This window comes from Callionymus lyra, chromosome 5 (genome assembly GCF_982586985.1).
Source record: "Callionymus lyra chromosome 5, fCalLyr1.hap1.1, whole genome shotgun sequence".
In the NCBI taxonomy this organism is placed as follows: Eukaryota; Metazoa; Chordata; class Actinopteri; order Syngnathiformes; family Callionymidae; genus Callionymus; species Callionymus lyra.
In genome coordinates this window covers 7,715,180-7,739,475 of record NC_141822.1, presented here as the reverse complement: position 1 = coordinate 7,739,475, position 24,296 = coordinate 7,715,180, and the positions used below count along the sequence as shown (strand labels likewise).

At 37.5% G+C, this 24,296-nt stretch overlaps 1 protein-coding gene across 5 annotated transcripts in view; it reads left to right on the top strand.

The window, feature by feature from the left end:
- LOC148079204 (potassium channel subfamily T member 2-like) overlaps positions 1–24,296 on the top strand; it is a 63,549-nt gene extending 39,253 nt beyond the window's left edge. For 3 of the 5 annotated variants that reach the window (XM_087790676.1, XM_087790682.1, XM_087790681.1), the window contains 14 exons: positions 115–264; positions 2,102–2,331; positions 2,398–2,614; positions 4,034–4,139; positions 4,285–4,457; positions 10,286–10,357; positions 13,499–13,633; positions 18,188–18,485; positions 19,185–19,268; positions 19,340–19,468; positions 21,374–21,668; positions 21,747–21,809; positions 21,884–21,968; positions 23,268–24,296. In XM_087790676.1, coding sequence (XP_087646802.1) covers positions 115–264; positions 2,102–2,331; positions 2,398–2,614; positions 4,034–4,139; positions 4,285–4,457; positions 10,286–10,357; positions 13,499–13,633; positions 18,188–18,485; positions 19,185–19,268; positions 19,340–19,468; positions 21,374–21,668; positions 21,747–21,809; positions 21,884–21,968; positions 23,268–23,379 — 2,149 coding nt within the window. In that variant the 3' untranslated portion in view covers positions 23,380–24,296. The remainder of the gene's footprint in view (positions 1–114; positions 265–2,101; positions 2,332–2,397; positions 2,615–4,033; positions 4,140–4,284; positions 4,458–10,285; positions 10,358–13,498; positions 13,634–18,187; positions 18,486–19,184; positions 19,269–19,339; positions 19,469–21,373; positions 21,669–21,746; positions 21,810–21,883; positions 21,969–23,267) is intronic. The other 2 variants (XM_087790680.1, XM_087790677.1) reach the window with 2 other exon arrangements.

The window sequence follows — 24,296 nt, the reverse complement described above, 5'->3', positions numbered from 1 at the left end:
AGATAAAGATAAAGAATGTGTGTGTACTAGCATACAGTCACTGTATTTAAACCATATATTCTAACACTGTATCCACTGCTGATGAAGGTTCTTAACAGTGTTTCATGTGTGCAGGGAAGGCCAGCAGTCTCCGGAGCACTGGCAGAGGATGTACGGATGCTGCTCCGGGAACGAGGTCTACCACATCAAACTCTGCGACAGCAAGTTTTTCGGAGAATACAGCGGCAAGAGCTTCACCTACGCCTCGTTTCACGCGCACAAAAAGTACGTCGACTCAAAAAATGCATCATTTGTTATCTACTCTGAACCGTTTATCGATGTATTCCTGAGCAAGCAAGAGATTTTTTAAATAAAGAGGAGAAAAAGTGACAGATGGGACGACTAACACTGACCCTCGCACCTCTTATCTACTGTTCCGGGGCCACGTCTCGCTGTGACTGGCGTCGGATCAGGACTCGATGGAAGAACAGTTTTTATAGCTGAGGCGTCCACAGACAAGATCCTTATCTGGTTCTGTTTGCTGGGCTGTCGTGTGGTTGTTACTCGCAGGATGTGAAGCTGGATTTGTTAGTCAAATGAAAGGCATCAACAAAACACTTTGACTAAATGCAAAATGTTTGATGTGCAGAATGAAATTTGATCGTAAGGAGAGTCGACGTGAAAAAACACTTCCTTTGTGAGTGAATAGAAGGGATTTTTAAGCTGTTTTTTCTCCTAAAACAATATAATTGTTTTGAATAACGATAATAGATATAATGTCAATAAAGAAGATTTCAGATGACAATATTGATATATATCCTGTGTAAAACCTGGATTGTATTAGAGATGCAAAAACCCTATGGAAGTAAATCAGTGCCAGAATATTGAATGTTTAAATCAACCACTTAAAATGCTGACATAACATGTTGTTGTTTTTTATAGCATTTAAATATTTATTTTTTCTAATAATTTAATTCAAGAATTTCTATATTAAAAGGTTCAATTAGTTTTTTTAATTCAATAATTTAAAATTTGTTTTGACTTTTTAAAGAAAATGCTTTTTTTTTTTTTACACATAGAATTTGATATTCTTACTCCAATAATGCAAAAATTAAATTGCTAAAATCAATATATTTTAATTTGTAGTCTTTTTAATTCAATATAAAATGTTGCTATAATAGTTTCACCATGATTGGCTGAAAGTTGGATCAGTACTCAGTAGGTATTGTCTGGTGACTCTATTCATTTGTAATTAATATATCAAACACAAGGAAAATGTATTCATTTTGAATATATTCAAAATTTCTAAACAATTATTCTTAATAATAATTAATTCTATATATATTTTTTATTCATGATAATATATATTACTATACTAACATTTTTTTATGAATTAAAACAATATTTATTTCAGAAAATCAATTTGGAAATTTTGTAATTAATATGTCAAACACAAGGAAAATGTATTCATTTTGAATATATTCTAAATTTCTAAACAATAATTTTTAATAATAATTAATTATATATATATATTATAATATATATTATTATACTAACATTTTTTATGAATTAAATCAATATTTATTTCAGAAAATCAATTTTGAGATTTTGTAATTAATATATCAAACATTTCATTCGTTTTGAAAATGTTCTAAATTTCTAAACAATTTTATTTAATAATAATTCAACTTTTGACATTGAATCATCAAATTAATTCATAGAAAATAAATAGTTTAAATAAATTATTAAATGCTTAAAAAAAACTACAACATTTTACTACATGTTCTAAATAGGATTAAATGATTTTACCAACTTTTTTATATTGAATTTAAAAAGGTTAAGAATGAAAACATAATGTATTTAGAACATGAATTATTAAATAATTGGAATTAGAATAAAAAAAATGTACAAATGTTTATTTGTTTAAAAAATATATATATTATTGTTTTATTTTTTTTATCCAATTTTTGAAAAATGGAAATGTAACTTCCAATATAGAAATGATTGCTTTTGATTATTATTGAAAATAATGATTCACTGATTTAAAAAAAAACATTTAAATAGAAAAATGTAAAGTTTAACCCTGACATCCTTCCATAAATATTAACAGAGGTGTTTGCAGGTACGGGGTGTGTTTGATCGGCATCAAGCGGGAGGAGAACAAAAGTATCCTCCTGAACCCGGGCCCTCGTCACATCATGGCCGCCGCCGACACCTGCTACTACATCAACATCACCAAGGAGGAGAACTCGGCCTTCATCTTCAACCAGGAGGAGAGAAAGGGACGTCCGGCCGGGGGGCTTTATGACGGACCCTCGCAGCTTCCCGTGCACAGCATCATCGCCAGCATGGGTGAGCAGAACCGGACCAGAACCAGAACCCCTGGACGGTCTTGAGCGTCTGTTCTGTCGCCGACAGGAACGGTGGCCATGGACCTGCAGAACACCAGCCCTCCAGACGCTCACGGGGCCAAGCTGGTCCCGCCCACGGTGAACGGGACCGGAAGCCGGCGGCCCAGCATCGCCCCCGTCCAGGAGATCGCAGACTCTTCCTGTATTCTGCCATGTGACCTCCTCACCGACCAATCAGAAGATGACTCCGTGTTTCTAGACGAAAAGGGTCACTCGTCCACTGAGTAAGACTTTTTTGTATTGTTGCTCAGAGAAGTGAAATTAGGGTCAAGGTGACCCGAAGGCCCAAAAACAAATGTCATCTTGACCCAGAGACAACACAAGGGATACCACAAACACGTTTGTTTTTTAGGCCTTTGGGTCACTTTGACCCTGAGATAACACAAGGGATAGTTAGAACACATTTATTTTTCGGGCCTTTGGGTCACCTTGACCCTGAGATAACACAAGGGATACCACAGACACATTTTTTCGGGTCTTTGGGTCACTTTAACCCTGAGAGAACACAAGTGATACCACAAACACATTTGTTTTCAGGCATTTTGGTCACCTTGACCCTGAGATAACACAAGGGATACCACAAACACAATTGTTTTCAGGCCTTTGGGTCACTTTGACCCTGAGATAACACAAGGGATACCACAAACACACTTGTTTTTCGGGCCTTCGGGTCACCTTGACCCTGATACAACACAAGGGATACCACAAATATATTTGTTTTCAGGCCTCTGGCCTCTTCACCTTGACCCTCAATATTTTTTAACTTTTACACAAACATTTTTATATTGAATTCACAAGACTACGAATTGAAATCAAATTATTGGAATTATAAAATATGTGTTGAAAAAAATATTATAATATATTATTTTATATATATAATATTATTATTATAAATAAAATAAAATGAAAATTAATACAATTTATGGAATAAATGAAATATAATGAGATAAAATAAAATAAAATAAAATGAGAATTAATAAAATAAAATGAAATTGTCCATAGGTATGAGACAGACTGGCGTCCTGTCCAGGGTGTCCCCTGCCTCTCGCCCAATGAAACTGGGATAAGATCCAGTCTCCCTGCGACCCCAGTAAGGGATAAAGTGGTAAAAAAAATGAATGAATAAATGAAAATGAAAATGAATAAAATAACGTGAAATAAATACACAACTAAAAACAAAAAACTCAAAATACCAAAATTAGCGAAATTACCTTTCAATAAACAATCTATAATACAATTCTCAATAAAAACGAATTAAACCATCAAAAAAGATTATTCAATGCTTAGAAAAAAAACCATATTTCAACAAAAAATCCAGATTTAACATTTGAAATGTTAAATTCAACCAATTAATATGATGGTAGTGATTTACTTCCATACAATTATTCTGTAAAAAACTAATATATCATTGTCGTGATGAAACCTAAACTACATTTAGGAAAACTTCAAATCACATTTCAAATAAACGTTTCTTCAGGTTCTTGATTTGCTTCGTTCTTGTCGTCGCTGCCGCTTCCGACCAAACATGAGTCGGATATGAATCCATTAAACGTGTTTTTGCAGTGATTTTCTCCTCCAGGCGAGTGTTTTCGAACGAGATGTGTCACTCGAACTACTTTCTTTCCCCCCGACGTGTTCTCCAGGTACATGAAAGGTTACCCCCTCAACTCTCCCTACATCGGCAGCTCGCCCACCTTGTGCCATCTCCTGGCTGAGAAAGCCCCATTTTGCTGCCTACGACTGGACCAGGTGGGCACTCGCTGTTCCTTCAACTTAGTCACTCGCTTCTTTTTTTTTTTTTTTCCCCGTCACTCCTCACCCACCTTCCTTCCTTCCTTCCTTCCTTCCACTCGCCCAAACACCTGTCTCTCTCTCTCTCTCTCTCTCGCTGCAGGGCTGCAGACATAACAGCTTCGAGGACGCCAAAGCGTACGGCTTCAAAAACAAGCTGATCATCGTGTCGGCGGAGACGGCCGGCAACGGGCTCTACAACTTCATCGTGCCCCTGAGAGCCTATTACAGACCCAGGAAGGAACTGAACCCCATCGTGTTGCTGCTGGACAACCCGTGAGTCCAGTTCACGTCACTTCCTTCCCCGGGGGGGGGGGGGGGGGGGCCGCGTTAAAGGGGACCAAGAGCCAGTAGAAAGACCGGAACAACAACCTTTAAAAAGACACAAAAAAAAACTAAAATGTATTTTAATATGTCATGACATTTAACAACAAAGCTACAGTACAAAATACACGACATTTTAGAGAAATACATGCTGACAAAAAGGACAAAAAAAAGAAGAATAAAAAAAAGGAAAAATAGGCATACTCAAATCACATACTACTCTTAGTATGCTAGAAGTTAGTATGCATCAGTTTAGTGTACGTACTAACTAGTACGCAAATTCTCCACAGATAGTATGTCTCAAATCAAACTCTGCTGCTCCACACTAACCGGAAATCACATGACAGCTTCTTCTTCTACTACTATTTAATGATGTTTCAACCAGCTGTTTGAACGCTATCGCCACCTGCTGGAAGCACGTATTGCAACTTTGGAAAAAGAAATAAAGAAAAAATATGAGAATCTAAATAATCGCGAGATATTTAAGCTGGTATCAGCAGCGAAGACGTGTTTATTCTCCTACTGCTGCGGAAAATGCACCTGTAAGTATATGAATATATATGCATTTATATATGACGTAACTTCCGTTTAAAACGTCACTAAGATGGCAGCTGATTAGTGTGTTTAGTGTCCATCGAACCATACTCAGTTTTGTGGGCGTGTTAGTACGCCAATTTAGTGTGTATGGCGCACTAAATTTCGCATACTAAGAATTGAGACGCACTAACGCACTAAAAATACTAACTTTTAGTACGCTAGTATACGATTTGAGACACAGCACTAGTGTGAGGTCCTGGAATGAGGCGGATCCAAATACGGAGTAGAATCATCAATCAACAGGCAAAAAAACTTAGTTTAAACACAAGTTTATTAAAAGAACCGTAACGACAAAATAAACAAGAGTCCCACGAAGAATTGTCCAGCAACAGTGTCCAAATCACAGTCCAACTTAAAGACTGGAAGACAGTTATTATCACGGCAAAAAGCAGTTGAACTAAAGAACAACAAAAATAGGAACTCAAGAATAGAGAGAGAATAAGAACATGACGTACCGTGGATTATAATCTGGCGCCTGCTGCTGGGAAAGGTTGTGGCTTCAACTGATGGTTTAATTGCTGAAGAGCTGCTGCTGGTGCAGCAACAGGCGCGGAGGTTCTGAACAAACTCAATCAAGCAGAACAAAACAGGAAGTGTGTCACAATGATATAATTAGACATGACAAATAAATTGTGAAGACGAAGCCACCATTAAAAGAAATAAAACATGAGGGAAAAGAAATACTTACAAAAACTGATAAATAGAAAATAAAAGAAAATGTATTTCAATATGCAATGACACTTCATAACAAATAACGATTTTAAGAAACATAAATATATAATATATCAAATATGAGGAGATTTTAGGAAAGATTATTAGTGGTACTCACAAAAAGAACAAATAAAATAAATGAAAAAAAAACTTTTGAAAATGCAAAATTAATTTCCTTAAGCCGTGACCTTTTATAAGTAAGGTTAATTTAGCCACAGTTAAAAAATATAAATAAATAAAATATGAGGAATTCTTAGGTAAAAGACATACTAGAAAAAATTACAAATACAAAAGAAGGGACGACATTTAATAAGAATAAATATTTTTGAAATTATATAACATCAAATATTAGGTCATTTTAGGAAAAAGAAAAACTAGATAAAAAGGCAAGAATAGATTTCAATGTGCAAATACATTTTTATAAGTAAAAAAGCTAAATAAGTATAAAATCAAATATGAGGTTATTTCAGGAAAAACACATACTCACAAAAAGGACAAATAAAAAAGAAGAAAAAATAGTTTTACAATTCGTGATGACATTTAATCATAGACAAGCATTTAAACAAATATATAAAATAAAATATTAAGAGATAAATATAAAGAAATAGATATACACTCTAAAAGGACAAAAGAAAAATGAAAGAAAAGAAAAAAATGAATTTCAACATCTAATGATATTTTTTATAACAAATGTTAATAAGCCACATATCTTTTTAAATATAAAATCAAATATGAGGTGATTTTTAGATAAATACTCACAAAAAGGACAAATAAAAAAGAAGGAAAAATTGATTTGGCCATTGATTTTAAGAAACAAAAATTACAATGAAAAAATAACTCAACAAAAGCAAAAATAACAAGGGGAAAAGGAAAATGTTGTGTCATTACGCCATAACATAATACAAATACAGCAGCAACAAGAAAATGAGTCAGTAGATCATCAAACACAGATGTTTCTTGAAGGAGTCAGTAGATCATCAAACACAGATGTTTCTTGAAGGAGTCAGTAGATCATCAAACACAGATGTTTCTTGAAGGAGTCAGTAGATCATCAAACACAGATGTTTCTTGAAGGAGTCAGTAGATCATCAAACACAGATGTTTCTTGAAGGAGTCAGTAGATCATCAAACACAGATGTTTCTTGAAGGAGTCAGTAGATCATCAAACACAGATGTTTCTTGAAGGAGTCAGTAGATCATCAAACACAGATGTTTCTTGAAGGAGTCAGTAGATCATCAAACACAGATGTTTCTTGAAGGAGTCAGTAGATCATCAAACACAGAGATGTTTCTTGAAGGAGTCAGTAGATCATCAAACACAGATGTTTCTTGAAGGAGTCAGTAGATCATCAAACACAGAGATGTTTCTTGAAGGAGTCAGTAGATCATCAAACACAGATGTTTCTTGAAGGAGTCAGTAGATCATCAAACACAGATGTTTCTTGAAGGAGTCAGTAGATCATCAAACACAGATGTTTCTTGAAGGAGTCAGTAGATCATCAAACACAGATGTTTCTTAAAGGAGTCAGTAGATCATCAAACACAGATGTTTCTTGAAGGAGTCAGTAGATCATCAAACACAGATGTTTCTTAAAGGAGTCAGTAGATCATCAAACACAGATGTTTCTTGAAGGAGTCAGTAGATCATCAAACACAGATGTTTCTTGAAGGAGTCAGTAGATCATCAAACACAGATGTTTCTTGAAGGAGTCAGTAGATCATCAAACACAGATGTTTCTTGAAGGAGTCAGTAGATCATCAAACACAGATATTTCTTGAAGGAGTCAGTAGATCATCAAACACAGATGTTTCTTGAAGGAGTCAGTAGATCATCAAACACAGATGTTTCTTGAAGGAGTCAGTAGATCATCAAACACAGAGATGTTTCTTGAAGGAGTCAGTAGATCATCAAACACAGATGTTTCTTGAAGGAGTCAGTAGATCATCAAACACAGATGTTCTTGAAGGAGTCAGTAGATCATCAAACACAGAGATGTTTCTTGAAGGAGTCAGTAGATCATCAAACACAGATGTTTCTTGAAGGAGTCAGTAGATCATCAAACACAGAGATGGTTCTTGAAGGAGTCAGTAGATCATCAAACACAGATGTTTCTTGAAGGAGTCAGTAGATCATCAAACACAGATATTTCTTGAAGGAGTCACTAAATCATCAAACACAGATGTTTCTTGAAGGAGTCAGTAGATCATCAAACACAGATGTTTCTTGAAGGAGTCAGTAGATCATCAAACACAGATGTTTCTTGAAGGAGTCAGTAGATCATCAAACACAGATGTTTCTTTAAGGAGTCAGTAGATCATCAAACGCAGATGTTTCTTGAAGGAGTCAGTAGATCATCAAACACAGATGTTTCTTGAAGGAGTCAGTAGATCATCAAACACAGATGTTTCTTGAAGGAGTCAGTAGATCATCAAACACAGATGTTTCTTGAAGGAGTCAGTAGATCATCAAACACAGATGTTTCTTGAAGGAGTCAGTAGATCATCAAACACAGATGTTTCTTGAAGGAGTCAGTAGATCATCAAACACAGATGTTTCTTGAAGGAGTCAGTAGATCATCAAACACAGAGATGGTTCCAAAGCTTAGGAGCAACAGTCTGGAAGGATTTCTCTCCTCTGGTCCAGAACCGTGTTCAGGAACCATCAGTAGATTCTGATCCAAAGACCTCAGAGCCCGAGCTGGGGTGTAAGTCTGGATCAGATCACTGATGGAAGGTCTGACCATGAATAGATCTGAAAGTAAGAAACAATGAATCAAATAAGACAGAAAGATTTTCTCTCATCCCTCGTTCTTTCTTCCTCGCTGTGAGAAACACAAACATGTCGACCTGCTCTCAGGACAAGGCTGCGGAGGCGGAACTTTTATTGTCGGGGGGGCCTGATGTCGGGTTTTCTCCGGCTCCCCCCCCCCCTCGGTGACGCCACATTTTTTTTCCCGGCGACAAAAGAAAACTCAAAATTTTGTGCCAGACAGTTGCCATAGCAACTTAGCTTTGCCTTGAGCTTGAATCATATTTATTGCTGGAAGCGGAGCAAAAAGACGGCAGAGAAACATGTCTTTACAGATCAGCGAGCAGGCTTTCATCGCCAGCCCTGATGTGTCCCCTCTCAGCCCCCTCATGTGCTCTCGTCGGCATCACGGCAGAACAATAAACACTTTCCTTCATGCTGCTTCTGCCTTCAGTCGCACACGCGCTAATACACGCCCACGCGCTCGCATGCGTAATCCAGCCGCTGACGACGGCCTTGGGTCTGTAGTCAGCAGGACCGGACCTGGAAGCTGATGTTCCCTCAGAGGGGGCTGAGGCCGGCATTTTAAGGACAGGCTTCGGAATGAGCCTTTAAATCTGCTTAAAGTTCAACACCGAGCGGGAATAAACACACTCCCGGGAGCTACTTTGTTTTTGTGTTTATGTCAGAGGAAACACGGCAGAAACACAAACGTCGGCTTTTTAAAGTGTAACTTTGTAGAGCAAAGATTTCAGAGAAGAGTTTCCTCTGAAGGTTTTGATTGACAAGAGAAAAACACTTTCATGTAGACAGAAATAAAACTCTTTAAATGTCACTATTTGAAATCAATTTTGAGGAAAACATAGGAAAGAGGAAACTTGATCTGTGTTCAAGAAAAGTAACCCAATTAAGTAAAAGTATTTTGAGCATGTTTTTTTAAGAATGTTTTATTTTATTTTATTTATTTTATTTATTTTATTTATTTTATTTATTTTATTTATTTTATTTATTTTATTTTATTTTATTTTATTTTATTTTATTTTATTTTTTAATTTTAATTTAATTACATTTTTTATTCATTTTAATTATTTATTTTTTACTTCATTTTATTTATATTTTATTTATTTTCATTGTATATGAATATATATTTTAATTTTAATTTAATTTTAATGTAATTGAATTTGTTTTATTATTTATTTTTATTTGTAACAAATAATCAGTTTAATGTATCATTTTTAACATATTATGTCCAATCTTTACGTCTTTCTTTTACCTGAGATTGTGAAATTAAAAAAGACAAATTAATTTATTTTTTTAAGTCATTGAAACTAAAGATGAACTAAAAGTAACTAAAACAAAAACTTCAACAAACTCACTTTGAATCAGAAAAATCACTTCTTCTGAGCTTCAACTGAGCATAAATATCACCACATAAATAAATAAATATACATGAAATAAGGTGTACGTCGTTTTCTTGAGTGTTGTCTATCGTATGTTGCATCAAATGTTAATACAGTCATAAATAAATGAGTTTAAATAGATAAAGAGCTAAACTAAATGTATATTTTAAAGAAAAAGTTGAATAGTTTTACATAAATAATAAAAAGATATATTGTATAAACTTTTTTTTGGTTCATAGAAGCTAAAGTTTATGGTGTTTTACAATAAAGCTATACAATGAACTGATGTTGTAACTAAATGTATTTTCCTCTGAACACTTCAGGCCTGATAACCACTTCCTTGAAGCCATCTGCTGTTTTCCTATGGTGTACTACATGGCAGGAACCATCGACAAGTACGTGATACTTTTACTTCATTGAGTTTCTCATCTTTGTTTTCAGGACAGCGTTAAGGATTTCAGTTGCTTGTTCAACTACTTCATTCATGAGATAAAGATCAATCTGCAGAGTTTATAGTAATTATTATAATAATAATTGTATTTATATATAAATATTCACTGTAACAAGTTGCTTTACATTTAATAAACACTTGCATGATTCATTTAAAAATGATCATTAATCATTATATTTTAAAAAGAAACAGCAATAGTAACGAAATCGTACGAATCGATACATTCTGTACAGTTAGTAAAATATGATAAAATATAATATATGTTATAGTTAAATACACTAAAAAATACATTAACTGCTTTTATAAACCTTTTTAATCATTCAAACACACACACACACACACACATGCATACACACCTATACACCTGCACACATGCCGACACACACACAACTACACACCTGCACACAGGCCTATGCACTCACACACATCTACACACATGCACACATGCCTACACACACACATGCACCTACACAAACACATGCCTACACATACATACATACCTACACACACACCAACACCTATACACAGACACACACATCAACACTTGAACACAAACGCACGCACATATACATACACACAAAAATACACCCAATCTATACCCAAAAACAAACACACGAACACCTATACACACACGCACACATACAAACACACAAAAATACACCCAATCTTTACACAAAAACACACACACGCACACATACATATACACGAAAATACACCCAGTCTATACACAAAAACACACAAGCACACATACATATACACAAAAATACACCCAATCTATACACAAAAACACACAAGCACACATACAAACACACAAAAATACACCCAATCTATACACAAAAACACACACGCACACATACATATACACAAAAATACACCCAATCTATACACAAAAACACACAAGCACACATACATATACACAAAAATACACCCAATCTATACACAAAAACACACAGGAACACCTATACACACACGCACACATTGATACACACAAAATAAACCCAATCTATACACAAAAACACACACACGCACACATACATACACACAAAAATACACCCAATCTATACACAAAAACACACAAGCACACATACATATACACAAAAATACACCCAATCTATACACAAAAACACACAAGCACACATACAAACACACAAAAATACACCCAATCTATACACAAAAACACACACACACATACATATACACAAAAATACACCCAATCTATACACAAAAACACACAAGCACACATACATATACACAAAAATACACCCAATCTATACACAAAAACACACACACTCACACATACATATACACAAAAATACACCCAATCTATACACAAAAACACACAGGAACACCTATACACACACGCACACATTGATACACACAAAATAAACCCAATCTATACACAAAAACACACACACGCACACATACATACACACAAAAATACACCCAATCTATACACAAAAACACACAAGCACACATACATATACACAAAAATACACCCAATCTATACACAAAAACACACAAGCACACATACATATACACAAAAATACACCCAATCTATACACAAAAACACACAAGCACACATACATATACACAAAAATACACCCAATCTATACACAAAAACACACAGGAACACCTATACACACACGCACACATTGATACACACAAAATAAACCCAATATATACACAAAAACACACACACGCACACATACATACACACAAAAATACACCCAATCTATACACAAAAACACACAAGCACACATACATATACACAAAAATACACCCAATCTATACACAAAAACACACAAGCACACATACAAACACACAAAAATACACCCAATCTATACACAAAAACACACACACATACATACATATACACAAAAATACACCCAATCTATACACAAAAACACACAAGCACACATACATATACACAAAAATACACCCAATCTATACACAAAAACACACAGGAACACCTATACACACACGCACACATTGATACACACAAAATAAACCCAATCTATACACAAAAACACACACACGCACACATACATACACACAAAAATACACCCAATCTATACACAAAAACACACAAGCACACATACATATACACAAAAATACACCCAATCTATACACAAAAACACACAAGCACACATACAAACACACAAAAATACACCCAATCTATACACAAAAACACACACGCACACATACATATACACAAAAATACACCCAATCTATACACAAAAACACACAAGCACACATACATATACACAAAAATACACCCAATCTATACACAAAAACACACACACTCACACATACATATACAAAAAATACACCCAATCTATACACAAAAACACACAGGAACACCTATACACACACGCACACATTGATACACACAAAATAAACCCAATCTATACACAAAAACACACACACGCACACATACATACACACAAAAATACACCCAATCTATACACAAAAACACACAGGAACACCTATACACACACGCACACATTGATACACACAAAATAAACCCAATCTATACACAAAAACACACACACGCACACATACATACACACAAAAATACACCCAATCTATACACAAAAACACACACACACACACCTATACACACACACAAACCTATACACACACCGATACCCACACAAACACACACACACACCTTTATACACACACACCTATACACAAACAAACACACACCTACACACACACACACACACACACAGCAGATAAATTCACCAGCCTGTTAACACGACTCATCTATAGCTTCTAGATCTACGAGGATCTTTCATGTAAACACGTCATAAACTCAAACAATTAGAGAAATTCCTGGAGAAAAGCTAATGACTGTTGTTAGACTCGACGGCTCCAGGACTCTTGTTGTTCTCACAGCTGCCGGTTCAAGGGTGTAATGAGGGTCTTTAACAAGGCGAGCGATCACACGCCGCGTGTTACAATAATGTCGTCCCAACGGTACCGACTCCACACCAACACACACCAAAACCAGGATAATTCCATCAACGTTATGGTGTCATTACTGGTGTCATTACTGGGCTAACCACGGGTGTCGCTTCAGCCTCGACAGCCTGCTGCAGTGTGGCATCATCTACGCCGACAACCTGGTGGTGGTGGACAAGGAGAGCACCATGAGTGCGGAGGAGGACTACATGGCCGACGCCAAGACCATCGTCAACGTCCAGACCATGTTCAGGTGAGTACGCCGGGCTCCGTCCTCACGCTCGCCGTCGTCCGGAACCAGTGGTTGCCGACCATTTAGAGCAGGGGTCGGCGATTACAATTCTTCAAGAGCCACATTCAATTCTGTGAATGTAGTTAGGGGCCGTCAAGCAAAAAGAAAGACGAGAAAAATCCCCCCCAAAAAAAGGATATTCGTCATTAGACCGTGATATTTATTAAGATAAATAAGCTGCAATTTTATTTTTGTATATATAGATGAGTTTTTTTCAAAACATTTCTTCAACTAACTTAAAAATATATATATATTTCTAGGGATTAATATACACTATACTCAAAAAACACAACAAAAGGAGTGAAAAGGTAAAGAATGTTATGTGAAAATTTAAATGAATAATAAATAAAAAGTACTTTATTCCAGGTCTGATTTCGATGGACGCATCAACTTTATTGATCGCTCTGGAGGTCCGTTTTTCCAGCACACAGCAACACAGACCATAGATTCATAAAAACAAGAACAAAGTGCAATAAAAAGAAGGTGCAAGATGACAAAATCTAAATCCAAAGATAATAAAATAACAATGATTTAACCAGATTAAATCATTGTTATTTTATTTTATTGATAAAATCACCTGTGAAAATAAGGTTTATTCAACAAATATGTGTTAAAAGAGCAGCTCCATTATGCTGGTGATCACTGATCCATGACTTTTACAAACCTTTTGAGTCACGTTTCATCCCAGATTGATATTACTTTTATTAAATGTTGATTATTAGTCAGATTGGTTAGTTTTGGTTGAGCAAATATTGTTATGATGTCAACGTTTAATCAACATCGATTGAACATAGTTCAAACATCTGTGGCCAATAAGAGCAGAGCTGAGACTCCTGGATGTGATCCATACATATATAGTTGACTTAAAGTTGATTAAACTCATTAAATCGGTTGAAAATCCTTCGTTATTTCAACGTTGATCACAGCGTTAACTTTCAATGTTGTTTCAATATCAGAAATCAATGTTGACTGACGTGCTTCAACGTCGATTCAACGTATTTTCTACCCAACAATATATTTATAAATAAAGTTTTGTCTCAGGAGGAAAACACTGTACGTTCTGCTGATTATTTATTCTTACAAGCTGTGTTTAGTGTAAATGAATCTCATAAATTAAAGTGTTTGTTCCTTTTAATGTAGCAACTGGAGCTCAGTTGTCTTCGTCCAAAAAGACACTTAAAAACATTCAAATATATATATGGTTTATATGGCCAGTTCTTCCAGTGTAGACAGCAGTGGCGGCTGGTTAAAAAATATTCTAGGTGGCGCTATTTTTCAGTACCTCTTCCTGTCTATCCTATATAATACATACCAATCCATATTTTTCATTACAAGCAAATGATGGATAATAATGTTTATTATGTTCATTGTTTAGTAAGTAAGTCTTGAGATGTTTCTTGAAGGAGTCAGTAGATCATCAAACACAGATGTTTCTTGAAGGAGTCAGTAGATCATCAAACACAGATGTTTCTTGAAGGAGTCAGTAGATCATCAAACACAGATGTTTCTTGAAGGAGTCAGTAGATCATCAAACACAGATGTTTCTTGAAGGAGTCAGTAGATCATCAAACACAGATGTTTCTTGAAGGAGTCAGTAGATCATCAAACACAGATGTTTCTTGAAGGAGTCAGTAGATCATCAAACACAGATGTTTCTTGAAGGAGTCAGTAGATCATCAAACACAGATGTTTCTTGAAGGAGTCAGTAGATCATCAAACACAGATGTTTCTTGAAGGAGTCAGTAGATCATCAAACACAGATGTTTCTTTAAGGAGTCAGTAGATCATCAAACACAGATGTTTCTTGAAGGAGTCAGTAGATCATCAAACACAGATGTTTCTTGAAGGAGTCAGTAGATCATCAAACACAGATGTTTCTTGAAGGAGTCAGTAGATCATCAAACACAGATGTTTCTTGAAGGAGTCAGTAGATCATCAAACACAGATGTTTCTTGAAGGAGTCAGTAGATCATCAAACACAGATGTTTCTTGAAGGAGTCAGTAGATCATCAAACACAGAGATGGTTCCAAAGCTTAGGAGCAACAGTCTGGAAGGATTTCTCTCCTCTGGTCCGGAAGTTCAGGAACCATCAGTAGATTCTGATCCACAGACCTCAGAGCCCGAGCTGGGGTGTAAGTCTGGATCAGATCACTGAAAGAAGGTCTGAAAGTAAGAACCAGAATTTTAAAGTTGATCCTGAAAGAAACTGGAAGCCAGTGAAGAGTTTTAAGGATCGGAGAAATGTGAGTTCTTCTACTAGAGCGTCTCAGAATTCTCGCTGCAGAGTTTTGTATTAACTGCAGGCGAGACAGATCCTTGTTGTTTAAATAAACTGTTACAATAGTCTAAACGACACAAACGCATGGATTATAATATCCAGATTGTGTTGTGACATAATTTCCTAAGTTTAAAGTGATAAATATAATGTTTTGAAGAAAATACGTTGAATCGTTGTTGAAACATGTCAGTCAACAATTATATCTGATATTGAAACAACATTGAAAGTTATCGCTGTGATCAATGTTGAGAGAACGTAGGATTTTCAACTAATTATATTAGATAAATAAACATTAATTCAACTATGTATGTATGGATCATGTCGAGTCTCAGCTCTGTTCTTATTGGCCACAGATGTTTAAACTCTATCAATCACTTCCTAAACTTAGAAATAAACGAAAAAAATATTTTAATCAAACAAAAACATATGTCATACAGAATAAACTGAATTATTAAAAACAAAAGGAAAATTATTAACAGCCTGTCACCAGAACCTCAGTACCAAATTATCACAAATACACTCTGCAAAGAAAAAATAATAATAATTGAATAAAATGTAAAATTAAAGCATCTAAAGCAGAAATCGAACCGAAATCAAACCGAAATCACGTCCTCAAACTTCTAAAAATCTGTAGCGCGCTACCATTTCAGTTAACTGACCTCAAGAGTACTGTAGATGCAAACTTTTACTACGATGTGTGACGATCATCAGGGTCACTTTTTCTAACCCCCCCAAAATAACAGTCAGAGATAACACTTTCCTGTACGAGCTACAGAAACATGACGTCACTGACGGGGTCTTCACAAAGCGACCCCCAGATAGACCGGATATGACAAACTATACTTCTACAACTTCTCGTATTTTGTTGATGATTAATGTCAAACTAAAAAAAATTATTTATGAATAATAATAATAATAAATAAAGAATAACATTTTTTGTGACTGGAAGCCATATTTCCTCTTCTTCCTCGGCTTCTTGAGCATGAATGAGTAAATTAAAAGAATTTAAAAGGAGAAGATTAAGACTCACAACCATTGTCTGAATGAATGTGACTCATGCTCACTGATACTTCTGCGACTGAGACGGTAATTACAGTGTTTAAGCGACGCTGGTGCAGGAACTAAACTTTACCCACTTTGAAAATATATTTGGTACAGAAAGAATCTACTCTTAAATAGACAGATCGTCGAAATATAGCAGTTTTCTACAGCACATGAATTTATTTTTGGGATTTATGATTTACCATGAGTCTCTCACGGATGACTCGGCATCTCTATCTCTAGGCGTTGGTTTTTCTGGAGATGAAATCTCGTTGACTATAACCACACCCACTCTGCTGTGATGGGTCAAGCATGGAGGTTTGTCACCAAGTGTTATATAATTCCCCAAAGTCTCCATCTCCAAGGGACTCGTTGTATAAACAAAGCGGGGCGTGATTACAGCTGACTGGAGGTGGAGTGATGCCATTATCACGTCATAATGGACTCTCGTAACCTCTCGTTCGCCCAGATTTTAGAGCAACTTTATGAATAAATAAGTTCAAAACATGCTCATGATGAGGAACTTATTGTTTATTTGTAACATTTACTACATGTGCGTCATCAATCCCTGAAGTCTCCACCTCCGAGGGACTTGTTGTATAAACGAAGCGGGGCGAGATTACAGCTTGCTGGAGGAGGAGTGAAGCCATTATCAGTGATGGTCTGATGAAGCTTCATGAAGCAGTGTCATTATGTTCAGAGTCCACTAGATGGCGTCACATAATTTTTAAACTGATTATGGCGCCACCTACTGACCTCTGAACAACATGACACTGCTTCACGAAGCTTCATCACCACATCACCTAGCCATCGTTGCGTCATAATGGACTCTCGTAACCTCTCGTTCGCCCAGATTTCAGAGCAACTTTATAAAGTAATGAGTTCAAAACATGGTCATGATGAGGAACTTACTGCATCTTGGAGAGAAAGATTTCAACATTTGAAAAATGTGTTCAAATGACAGTTCCAGAAAAAGAATCCTTCTTGTAGTGCTAGAAACACCAGAGAAACAAACTTGTCGCTGCACTTTAATCCCTCATGTGAGCCTCAATCTGTTCCACTGTTGTTTTTAACTGCATCTCCTCTAACAAGTCCACGTATCGAAGAGTGTTTTTTTTCTCCCATCATTCATTCTGATCCTCTCCCACCTCTCTCTCCGTTCACCTCGTGGTAACAGCCTTCGCTGTCGCTCCAGGTTGTTCCCGAGCCTCAGCATCATCACGGAGCTCACCCACCCGTCCAACATGAGGTTCATGCAGTTCAGAGCCAAGGACTGCTACTCCCTGGCTCTGTCCAAACTGGAGAAGGTAACAACATGGACGCGACACTTGGAAGTTCCTGTCACTGTGACGCCGTCACACACACTCTCTCTCTCTCTCTCTCTCTCGCAGAAAGAGCGAGATAAAGGATCCAACTTGGCCTTCATGTTCCGCCTGCCTTTCGCCGCAGGGAGAGTGTTCAGTATCAGCATGCTGGACACTCTCCTCTATCAGGTTCGCACACTCTTGGCTGAAATCATTCTGGACACCTCTTGACGAGAGGAGAGCGCCAGTGCCCCCTTGTGGTCCAGTCTAGTGCTGTGTCTCAAATCACATACTTGCGTACTCAAAGTTAGTATTTTAGTGCGTAAGTGCGTCTCAATTCTTAGTATGCGAAATTTAGTGCGCCATGCACACTAAATTGGCGTACTAAAACGCCCACAAAACTGAGCATGGTTCGATGGACACTAACCACACTAAACGGCCGCCATCTTAATGACGTTTTAAACAGAAGTTACGTCATATATAAATCCATATATATTCATATACTTACAGGTGCATTTTCAGCATCAGTAGGAGGATGACACGTCTTCGATGCTGATACCAGCTTAAATATCTCGCAAATATTTAGATTCTCATATTTTTTCTTTATTTCTTTTTCCAAACTTACAAAACGTGCTGCCAGCAGGTGGCGATAGCGTTCAAACAGCTGGTTGCAACCATCGTTAAATAGTAATAGAAGAAGAAGCTGTCGCGTCATTTCCTGTTAGTGTGTAGCAGCAGAGTTTGATTTGAGACATACTATCTGTGGAGAATTTGCGTACTAGTTAGTACGTACACTATCTTGACGTATACTAACTTCTAGTATACTTAGAGAAGTATGTGATTTGAGACACAGTCCAGGAGACTCACCCTGTTGCTGTGTCTCTGCAGTCGTTCGTGAAGGACTACATGATCCTCATCGCCAGACTGCTGCTGGGCCTGGACACCACTCCGGGGTCCGGGTACCTCTGTGCCGTGAGTCCTCTTGAGAAGTCGACGGCAGTTTTTTTTACTTTCTTTTGACCCGGGGTTTTCGCCCTCCACAGATGAAGGTCACCGAGGGAGACCTGTGGATCAGCACCTACGGCAGGTTGTTCCAGAAGCTCTGCTCGTCCAGTGCCGAGATTCCCATCGGGATCTACCGGACAGAGTCACATATTTTCACCACGTCCGAGGTGAACTTTCACGTCGTAACTGTAAAAGTGAACCTGTTCTTGAAGGGGTTGGGTTTCCTCTGGGTACTCTGGTTTCCTCCCCAAGTAGCCTGGATAGAACCATCTGAAGCCACTGTTTTTTAAATGTTATTATGGATAGTTTTGTTAAAACTGGATATCATTTTAGTAACTCTGAGTCATGTTATGTGGCCCGCTAGATGGTCGGCTCAAAATCAAAGAACTGTATCTTCAGAACATAAAGCTCACTATGAATCAACGGGTCTGTTTTCTTAGTGAGGTGCGTTTTGTTCTAGTGTGACAGAGAGCTTTGATTTTAAAATACTAATACAGAGTAGTACTACAGAGCCTTGCAGAATAATACTATGTAGCCTTGAGAGTAATACTACAGAGCCTCACAGAATAATACTATGCAGCCTCAAGAGTAATACTACAGCCTCGCAGAATAATACTATGCAGCCTCAAGAGTAATACTACAGCCTCGCAGAATAATACAATGCAGCCTCGAGATTAATACTACAGCCTCACAGAATAATACTATGCAGCCTCGAGATTAATACTACAGCCTCACAGAATAATACTATGCAGCCTCAAGAGTAATAATACAGAGCCTCGCAAAATAATACTATTTATCCTCAAGAGTATTACTACAGAGCCTCACAGAATAATACTATGTAGCCTCGAGAGTAATACTACAGAGCCTCACAGAATAATACTATGCAGCATCAAGAGTAATACTACAGCCTCACAGAATAATACTATGCAGCCTCGAGATTAATACTACAGCCTCACAGAATAATACTATGTAGCCTCGAGATTAATACTACAGCCTCACAGAATAATACTATGTAGCCTCGAGATTAATACTACAGCCTCACAGAATAATACTATGCAGCCTCGAGATTAATACTACAGCCTCACAGAATAATACTATGTAGCCTCGAGATTAATAATACATCCTCACAGAATAATACTATGCAGCCTCAAGAGTAATAATACAGAGCCTCGCAAAATAATTCTATTTATCCTCAAGAGTATTACTACAGAGCCTCACGGAATAATTCTATGTAGCCTTGAGAGTAATACTACAGAGCCTCACAGAATAATACTATGCAGCCTCAAGAGTAATACTACAGCCTCGCAGAATAATTCTATGCAGCCTCGAGATGAATACTACAGCCTCACAGAATAATACTATGCAGCCTCGAGATTAATAATACAGTCTCGCAGAATAATACTATTTAGCGTCAAGAGTAATACTACAGAGCCTCACAGAATAATACTATGCAGCCTCGAGATTAATACTACAGTCTCGCAGAATAATACTATTTAGAGTCAAGAGTAATACTACAGAGCCTCACAGAATAATACTATGCAGCCTCGAGAGTATTACTACAGAGCCTCGCAGAATAATACTATGCAGTCTTGAGAGTATTACTACAGAGCCTCACAGAATAATACTATTTAGCCTCAAGAGTAATACTACAGAGCCTCGCAGAATAATATTATTTAGCCTCAAGAGTAATACTACAGAGCCTTTCAGAATAATACTATTTAGCCTCAAGAGTAATACTACAGAGCCCTGCAGAATAATACAATTTAGCCTCAAGAGTAATACTACAGAGCCTTGCAGAATAATGCTATTTAGCCTCAAGAGTAATTCTATAGAGCCTCGCAGAATAATACTATTTAGCCTCAAGAATAATACTACAGAGCCTTTGCAGAATAATACTATGCAGCCACGCAGTTATACTAGAAAGTGTAGCAGAATAATACTAAAGAGCTTCACTGAGTAATACTATGCAGCCTCGTGGAATAATACTACTAAACTTAGCCAGGTAATACTACAGAGCCCCACAGTGTGGCTCTTACCCGTGACCTCCACCTCATGACCCTTCACCTCCTCAGTCCCAGACGTCGGTGAGCGGCGACGAGTGCGAGGACGCGAAGGAGAAGGGGGAGGAGTCCCGCGGCGCCGAGCAGTCGGACCACCCTCTGCTGAGGAAGAAGAGCATGCAGTGGGCGCGGCGGCTCAGCAAGAAGAGCGTGAGGTGGCAGGGCCTGAGCCGAGACTCCAGCAAGGACCACACCCAGCGCTTCGCTCAGCAGCGCCTCAACCTGTACCGGCGCTCGGAGAGGGAGGAGCTGTCGGAGCTGGTCCGGAACCGCATGAAGCACCTGGGCCTGCCCACCTCTGGATATGGTGAGAGATGCTGCAGGGTCGACACGCATGTGTGTGTTGGTTAACATGGTGCCGGGTTGTTTGTCTCGCTGCGTTCAGAAGATCTAACCAACCTGACGGCCAGTGATGTCATGAACAGAGTCAACCTGGGATACCTGCAGGGTGAGCTCCCTGTGACCTTCTGTCCTTAAGGTGTTCTTCTTCTTCTTCTTCTGATGTTTGGGTTCTTGTTCCAGACGAGCAGAACGACCACCAGAACACGCTCTCCTACGTCCTGATCAACCCTTCGCCGGACACACGCCTGGAGCTCAACGACATCGTGTGAGTTCCTCGTGATCGACTTGATCTTCTGAGGAGACAAACTAACACAAGGACGAAGACAAACAGGCGTCATTTGATGTATATAAAAATGAACAGTAGTTCACAGCGAGAAGGTTGCCGGTTCGCTTCCAGGTCCAGGAAGTAGGCAACGCTTTTTTGTGTGGAGTTAGTATTGTGTTGCGTGGGTTTACTCCGTGAACTCCGGTTTCCTCCCACAGTCCAAAAACATACAGAGGTCGATTGAGAACTTGAGGAAATTGTCCATAGATATGAGTGTGTGTGTGAATGGTTGTCTGTCATTGTGTGTCGGGAGACAGACTGGCGTCCTTTCCAGGGTGTCCCCCCGCCTCTCGTCCCATGAAACTGGGATAGGCTGCAGCCTAGACAGAAAAAGAGAAAAACTTGCTAAGATAAAAGTATAGTTGTTGGAGTTCTTCTGACGTTTAATGATAAAAAATTAAATAAATTAAATTGTTTATTATTTTTTAAAGGGCTGCAAGTGGCCCCCGGGGCCTTTGTCCATGTCTGATTTTGATCTTATAATAATGTGTTTGTGTCTTCTCGTTTAAACTATTAAGTAACAGTTCATTTTCATCATCTAAACAAGAAGGATGTGTCTCGCCTGCAGTTAATACAAAACTCTGCACCGAGAATTCTGAGCCGCTCTAGTAGAAGAACTCACATTTCTCCGATCCTTAAAACTCTTCACTGGCTGCCAGTTTCTTTCAGGATCAACTTTAAGATTCTTACTCTCAGATCTATTCATGGTCAGACCTTCCATCAGTGATCTGATCCAGACTTACACCCCAGCTCGGGCTCTGAGGTCTGTGGATCAGAATCTACTGATGGTTCCTGAACTTCAGGACCAGAGGAGAGAAATCCTTCCAGACTGTTGCTCCTAAGCTTTGGAACCATCTCTGTGTTTGATGATCTACTGACTCCTTCAAGAAACATCTGTGTTTGATGATCTACTGACTCCTTCAAGAAACATCTGTGTTTGATGATCTACTGACTCCTTCAAGAAACATCTGTGTTTGATGATCTACTGACTCCTTCAAGAAACATCTGTGTTTGATGATCTACTGACTCCTTCAAGAAACATCTGTGTTTGATGATCTACTGACTCCTTCAAGAAACATCTGTGTTTGATGATCTACTGACTCCTTCAAGAAAAATCTGTGTTTGATGATCTACTGACTCCTTCAAGAAACATCTGTGTTTGATGATCTACTGACATAATAAAACATCGCTTGATTATTTCCCTCTAACGTGTTTTCTCTCTCAAATGAATCATTCCAGATACTTGATCCGCTCCGACCCACTGGCCCACGTTCCGGACGAGCCTCCGGTCCGCAGCAGCAGCCTCAAGGAGAGACGCGAGTCCGACTCCCGAGAGGACACCCAGCTCTGATCCCTGACCCTCTCCCGGTCCACCCCGTCACCCCTGCACCGTCTGAAGGAGGACACCTTGTTCCTCACTGGGAGTCCGACAATATTCTCCAGTGCCTACTCTTGACGTCAGCCCTGACATTTGCAGCACAAAATAAGTGCTTCTGTATATTTATCAAGATCTTTGTAATGGTTTGTTAGATTTTGTGTTAGGATTTTACAGCGTTTAACTTATATTGAAGCGTATTTTTGTAGATGAAATAGACTTAAATTGATGTACATTTCAATCTAAGCGATTGTAAATTTTTCTGCGTTCATATTTATCAATCATAAGAGAGAATATTCTGAAGTTTTTATTAAGAATAAGTAACTTACTTCTTATTAAAGTATATAAATCTACAGCAACACAAGCTGTAAAAGCTCTTTAATAAATAAAGTTTGACTGATTCATATCATATAATTATATAAAAGGACTTATTTTGGTTTTAAACCACCGTTAAATTGACTTTATTTTCAATTAATCAAATTAAATAAACATTTTAAAACTGACTTTTCCGCAAAATGTATGATTCAACTTCTTACTGAGAGAGAGAAACGTTTTCTGTAATTCAATCAAGTAATGACAACTAAAGAATGATACGAAAACCAGGAAACTGCTGGTTTAGTTGAAAATATTTTTCAGGGAAAACTAAATTTATACTCTTGTATACTGCTGCTGCTGCTGCTGCAAAAAAAAATCACTAATGTCTTAATTTGGCTCATTGTGTTTATGTTTTTTTTAAAGTGCTATTTCTTTTGCATAACATTTATTTGTGAAGACTTTAATGACAACGATGAATATAGTATGAAATGCTCGACGACTATTTAAATGTGAAATCATTTGTATTTAAGTCCTAATTGAAAATAATTTGCACATAAACTGTTTCTTCCTGAATTCTG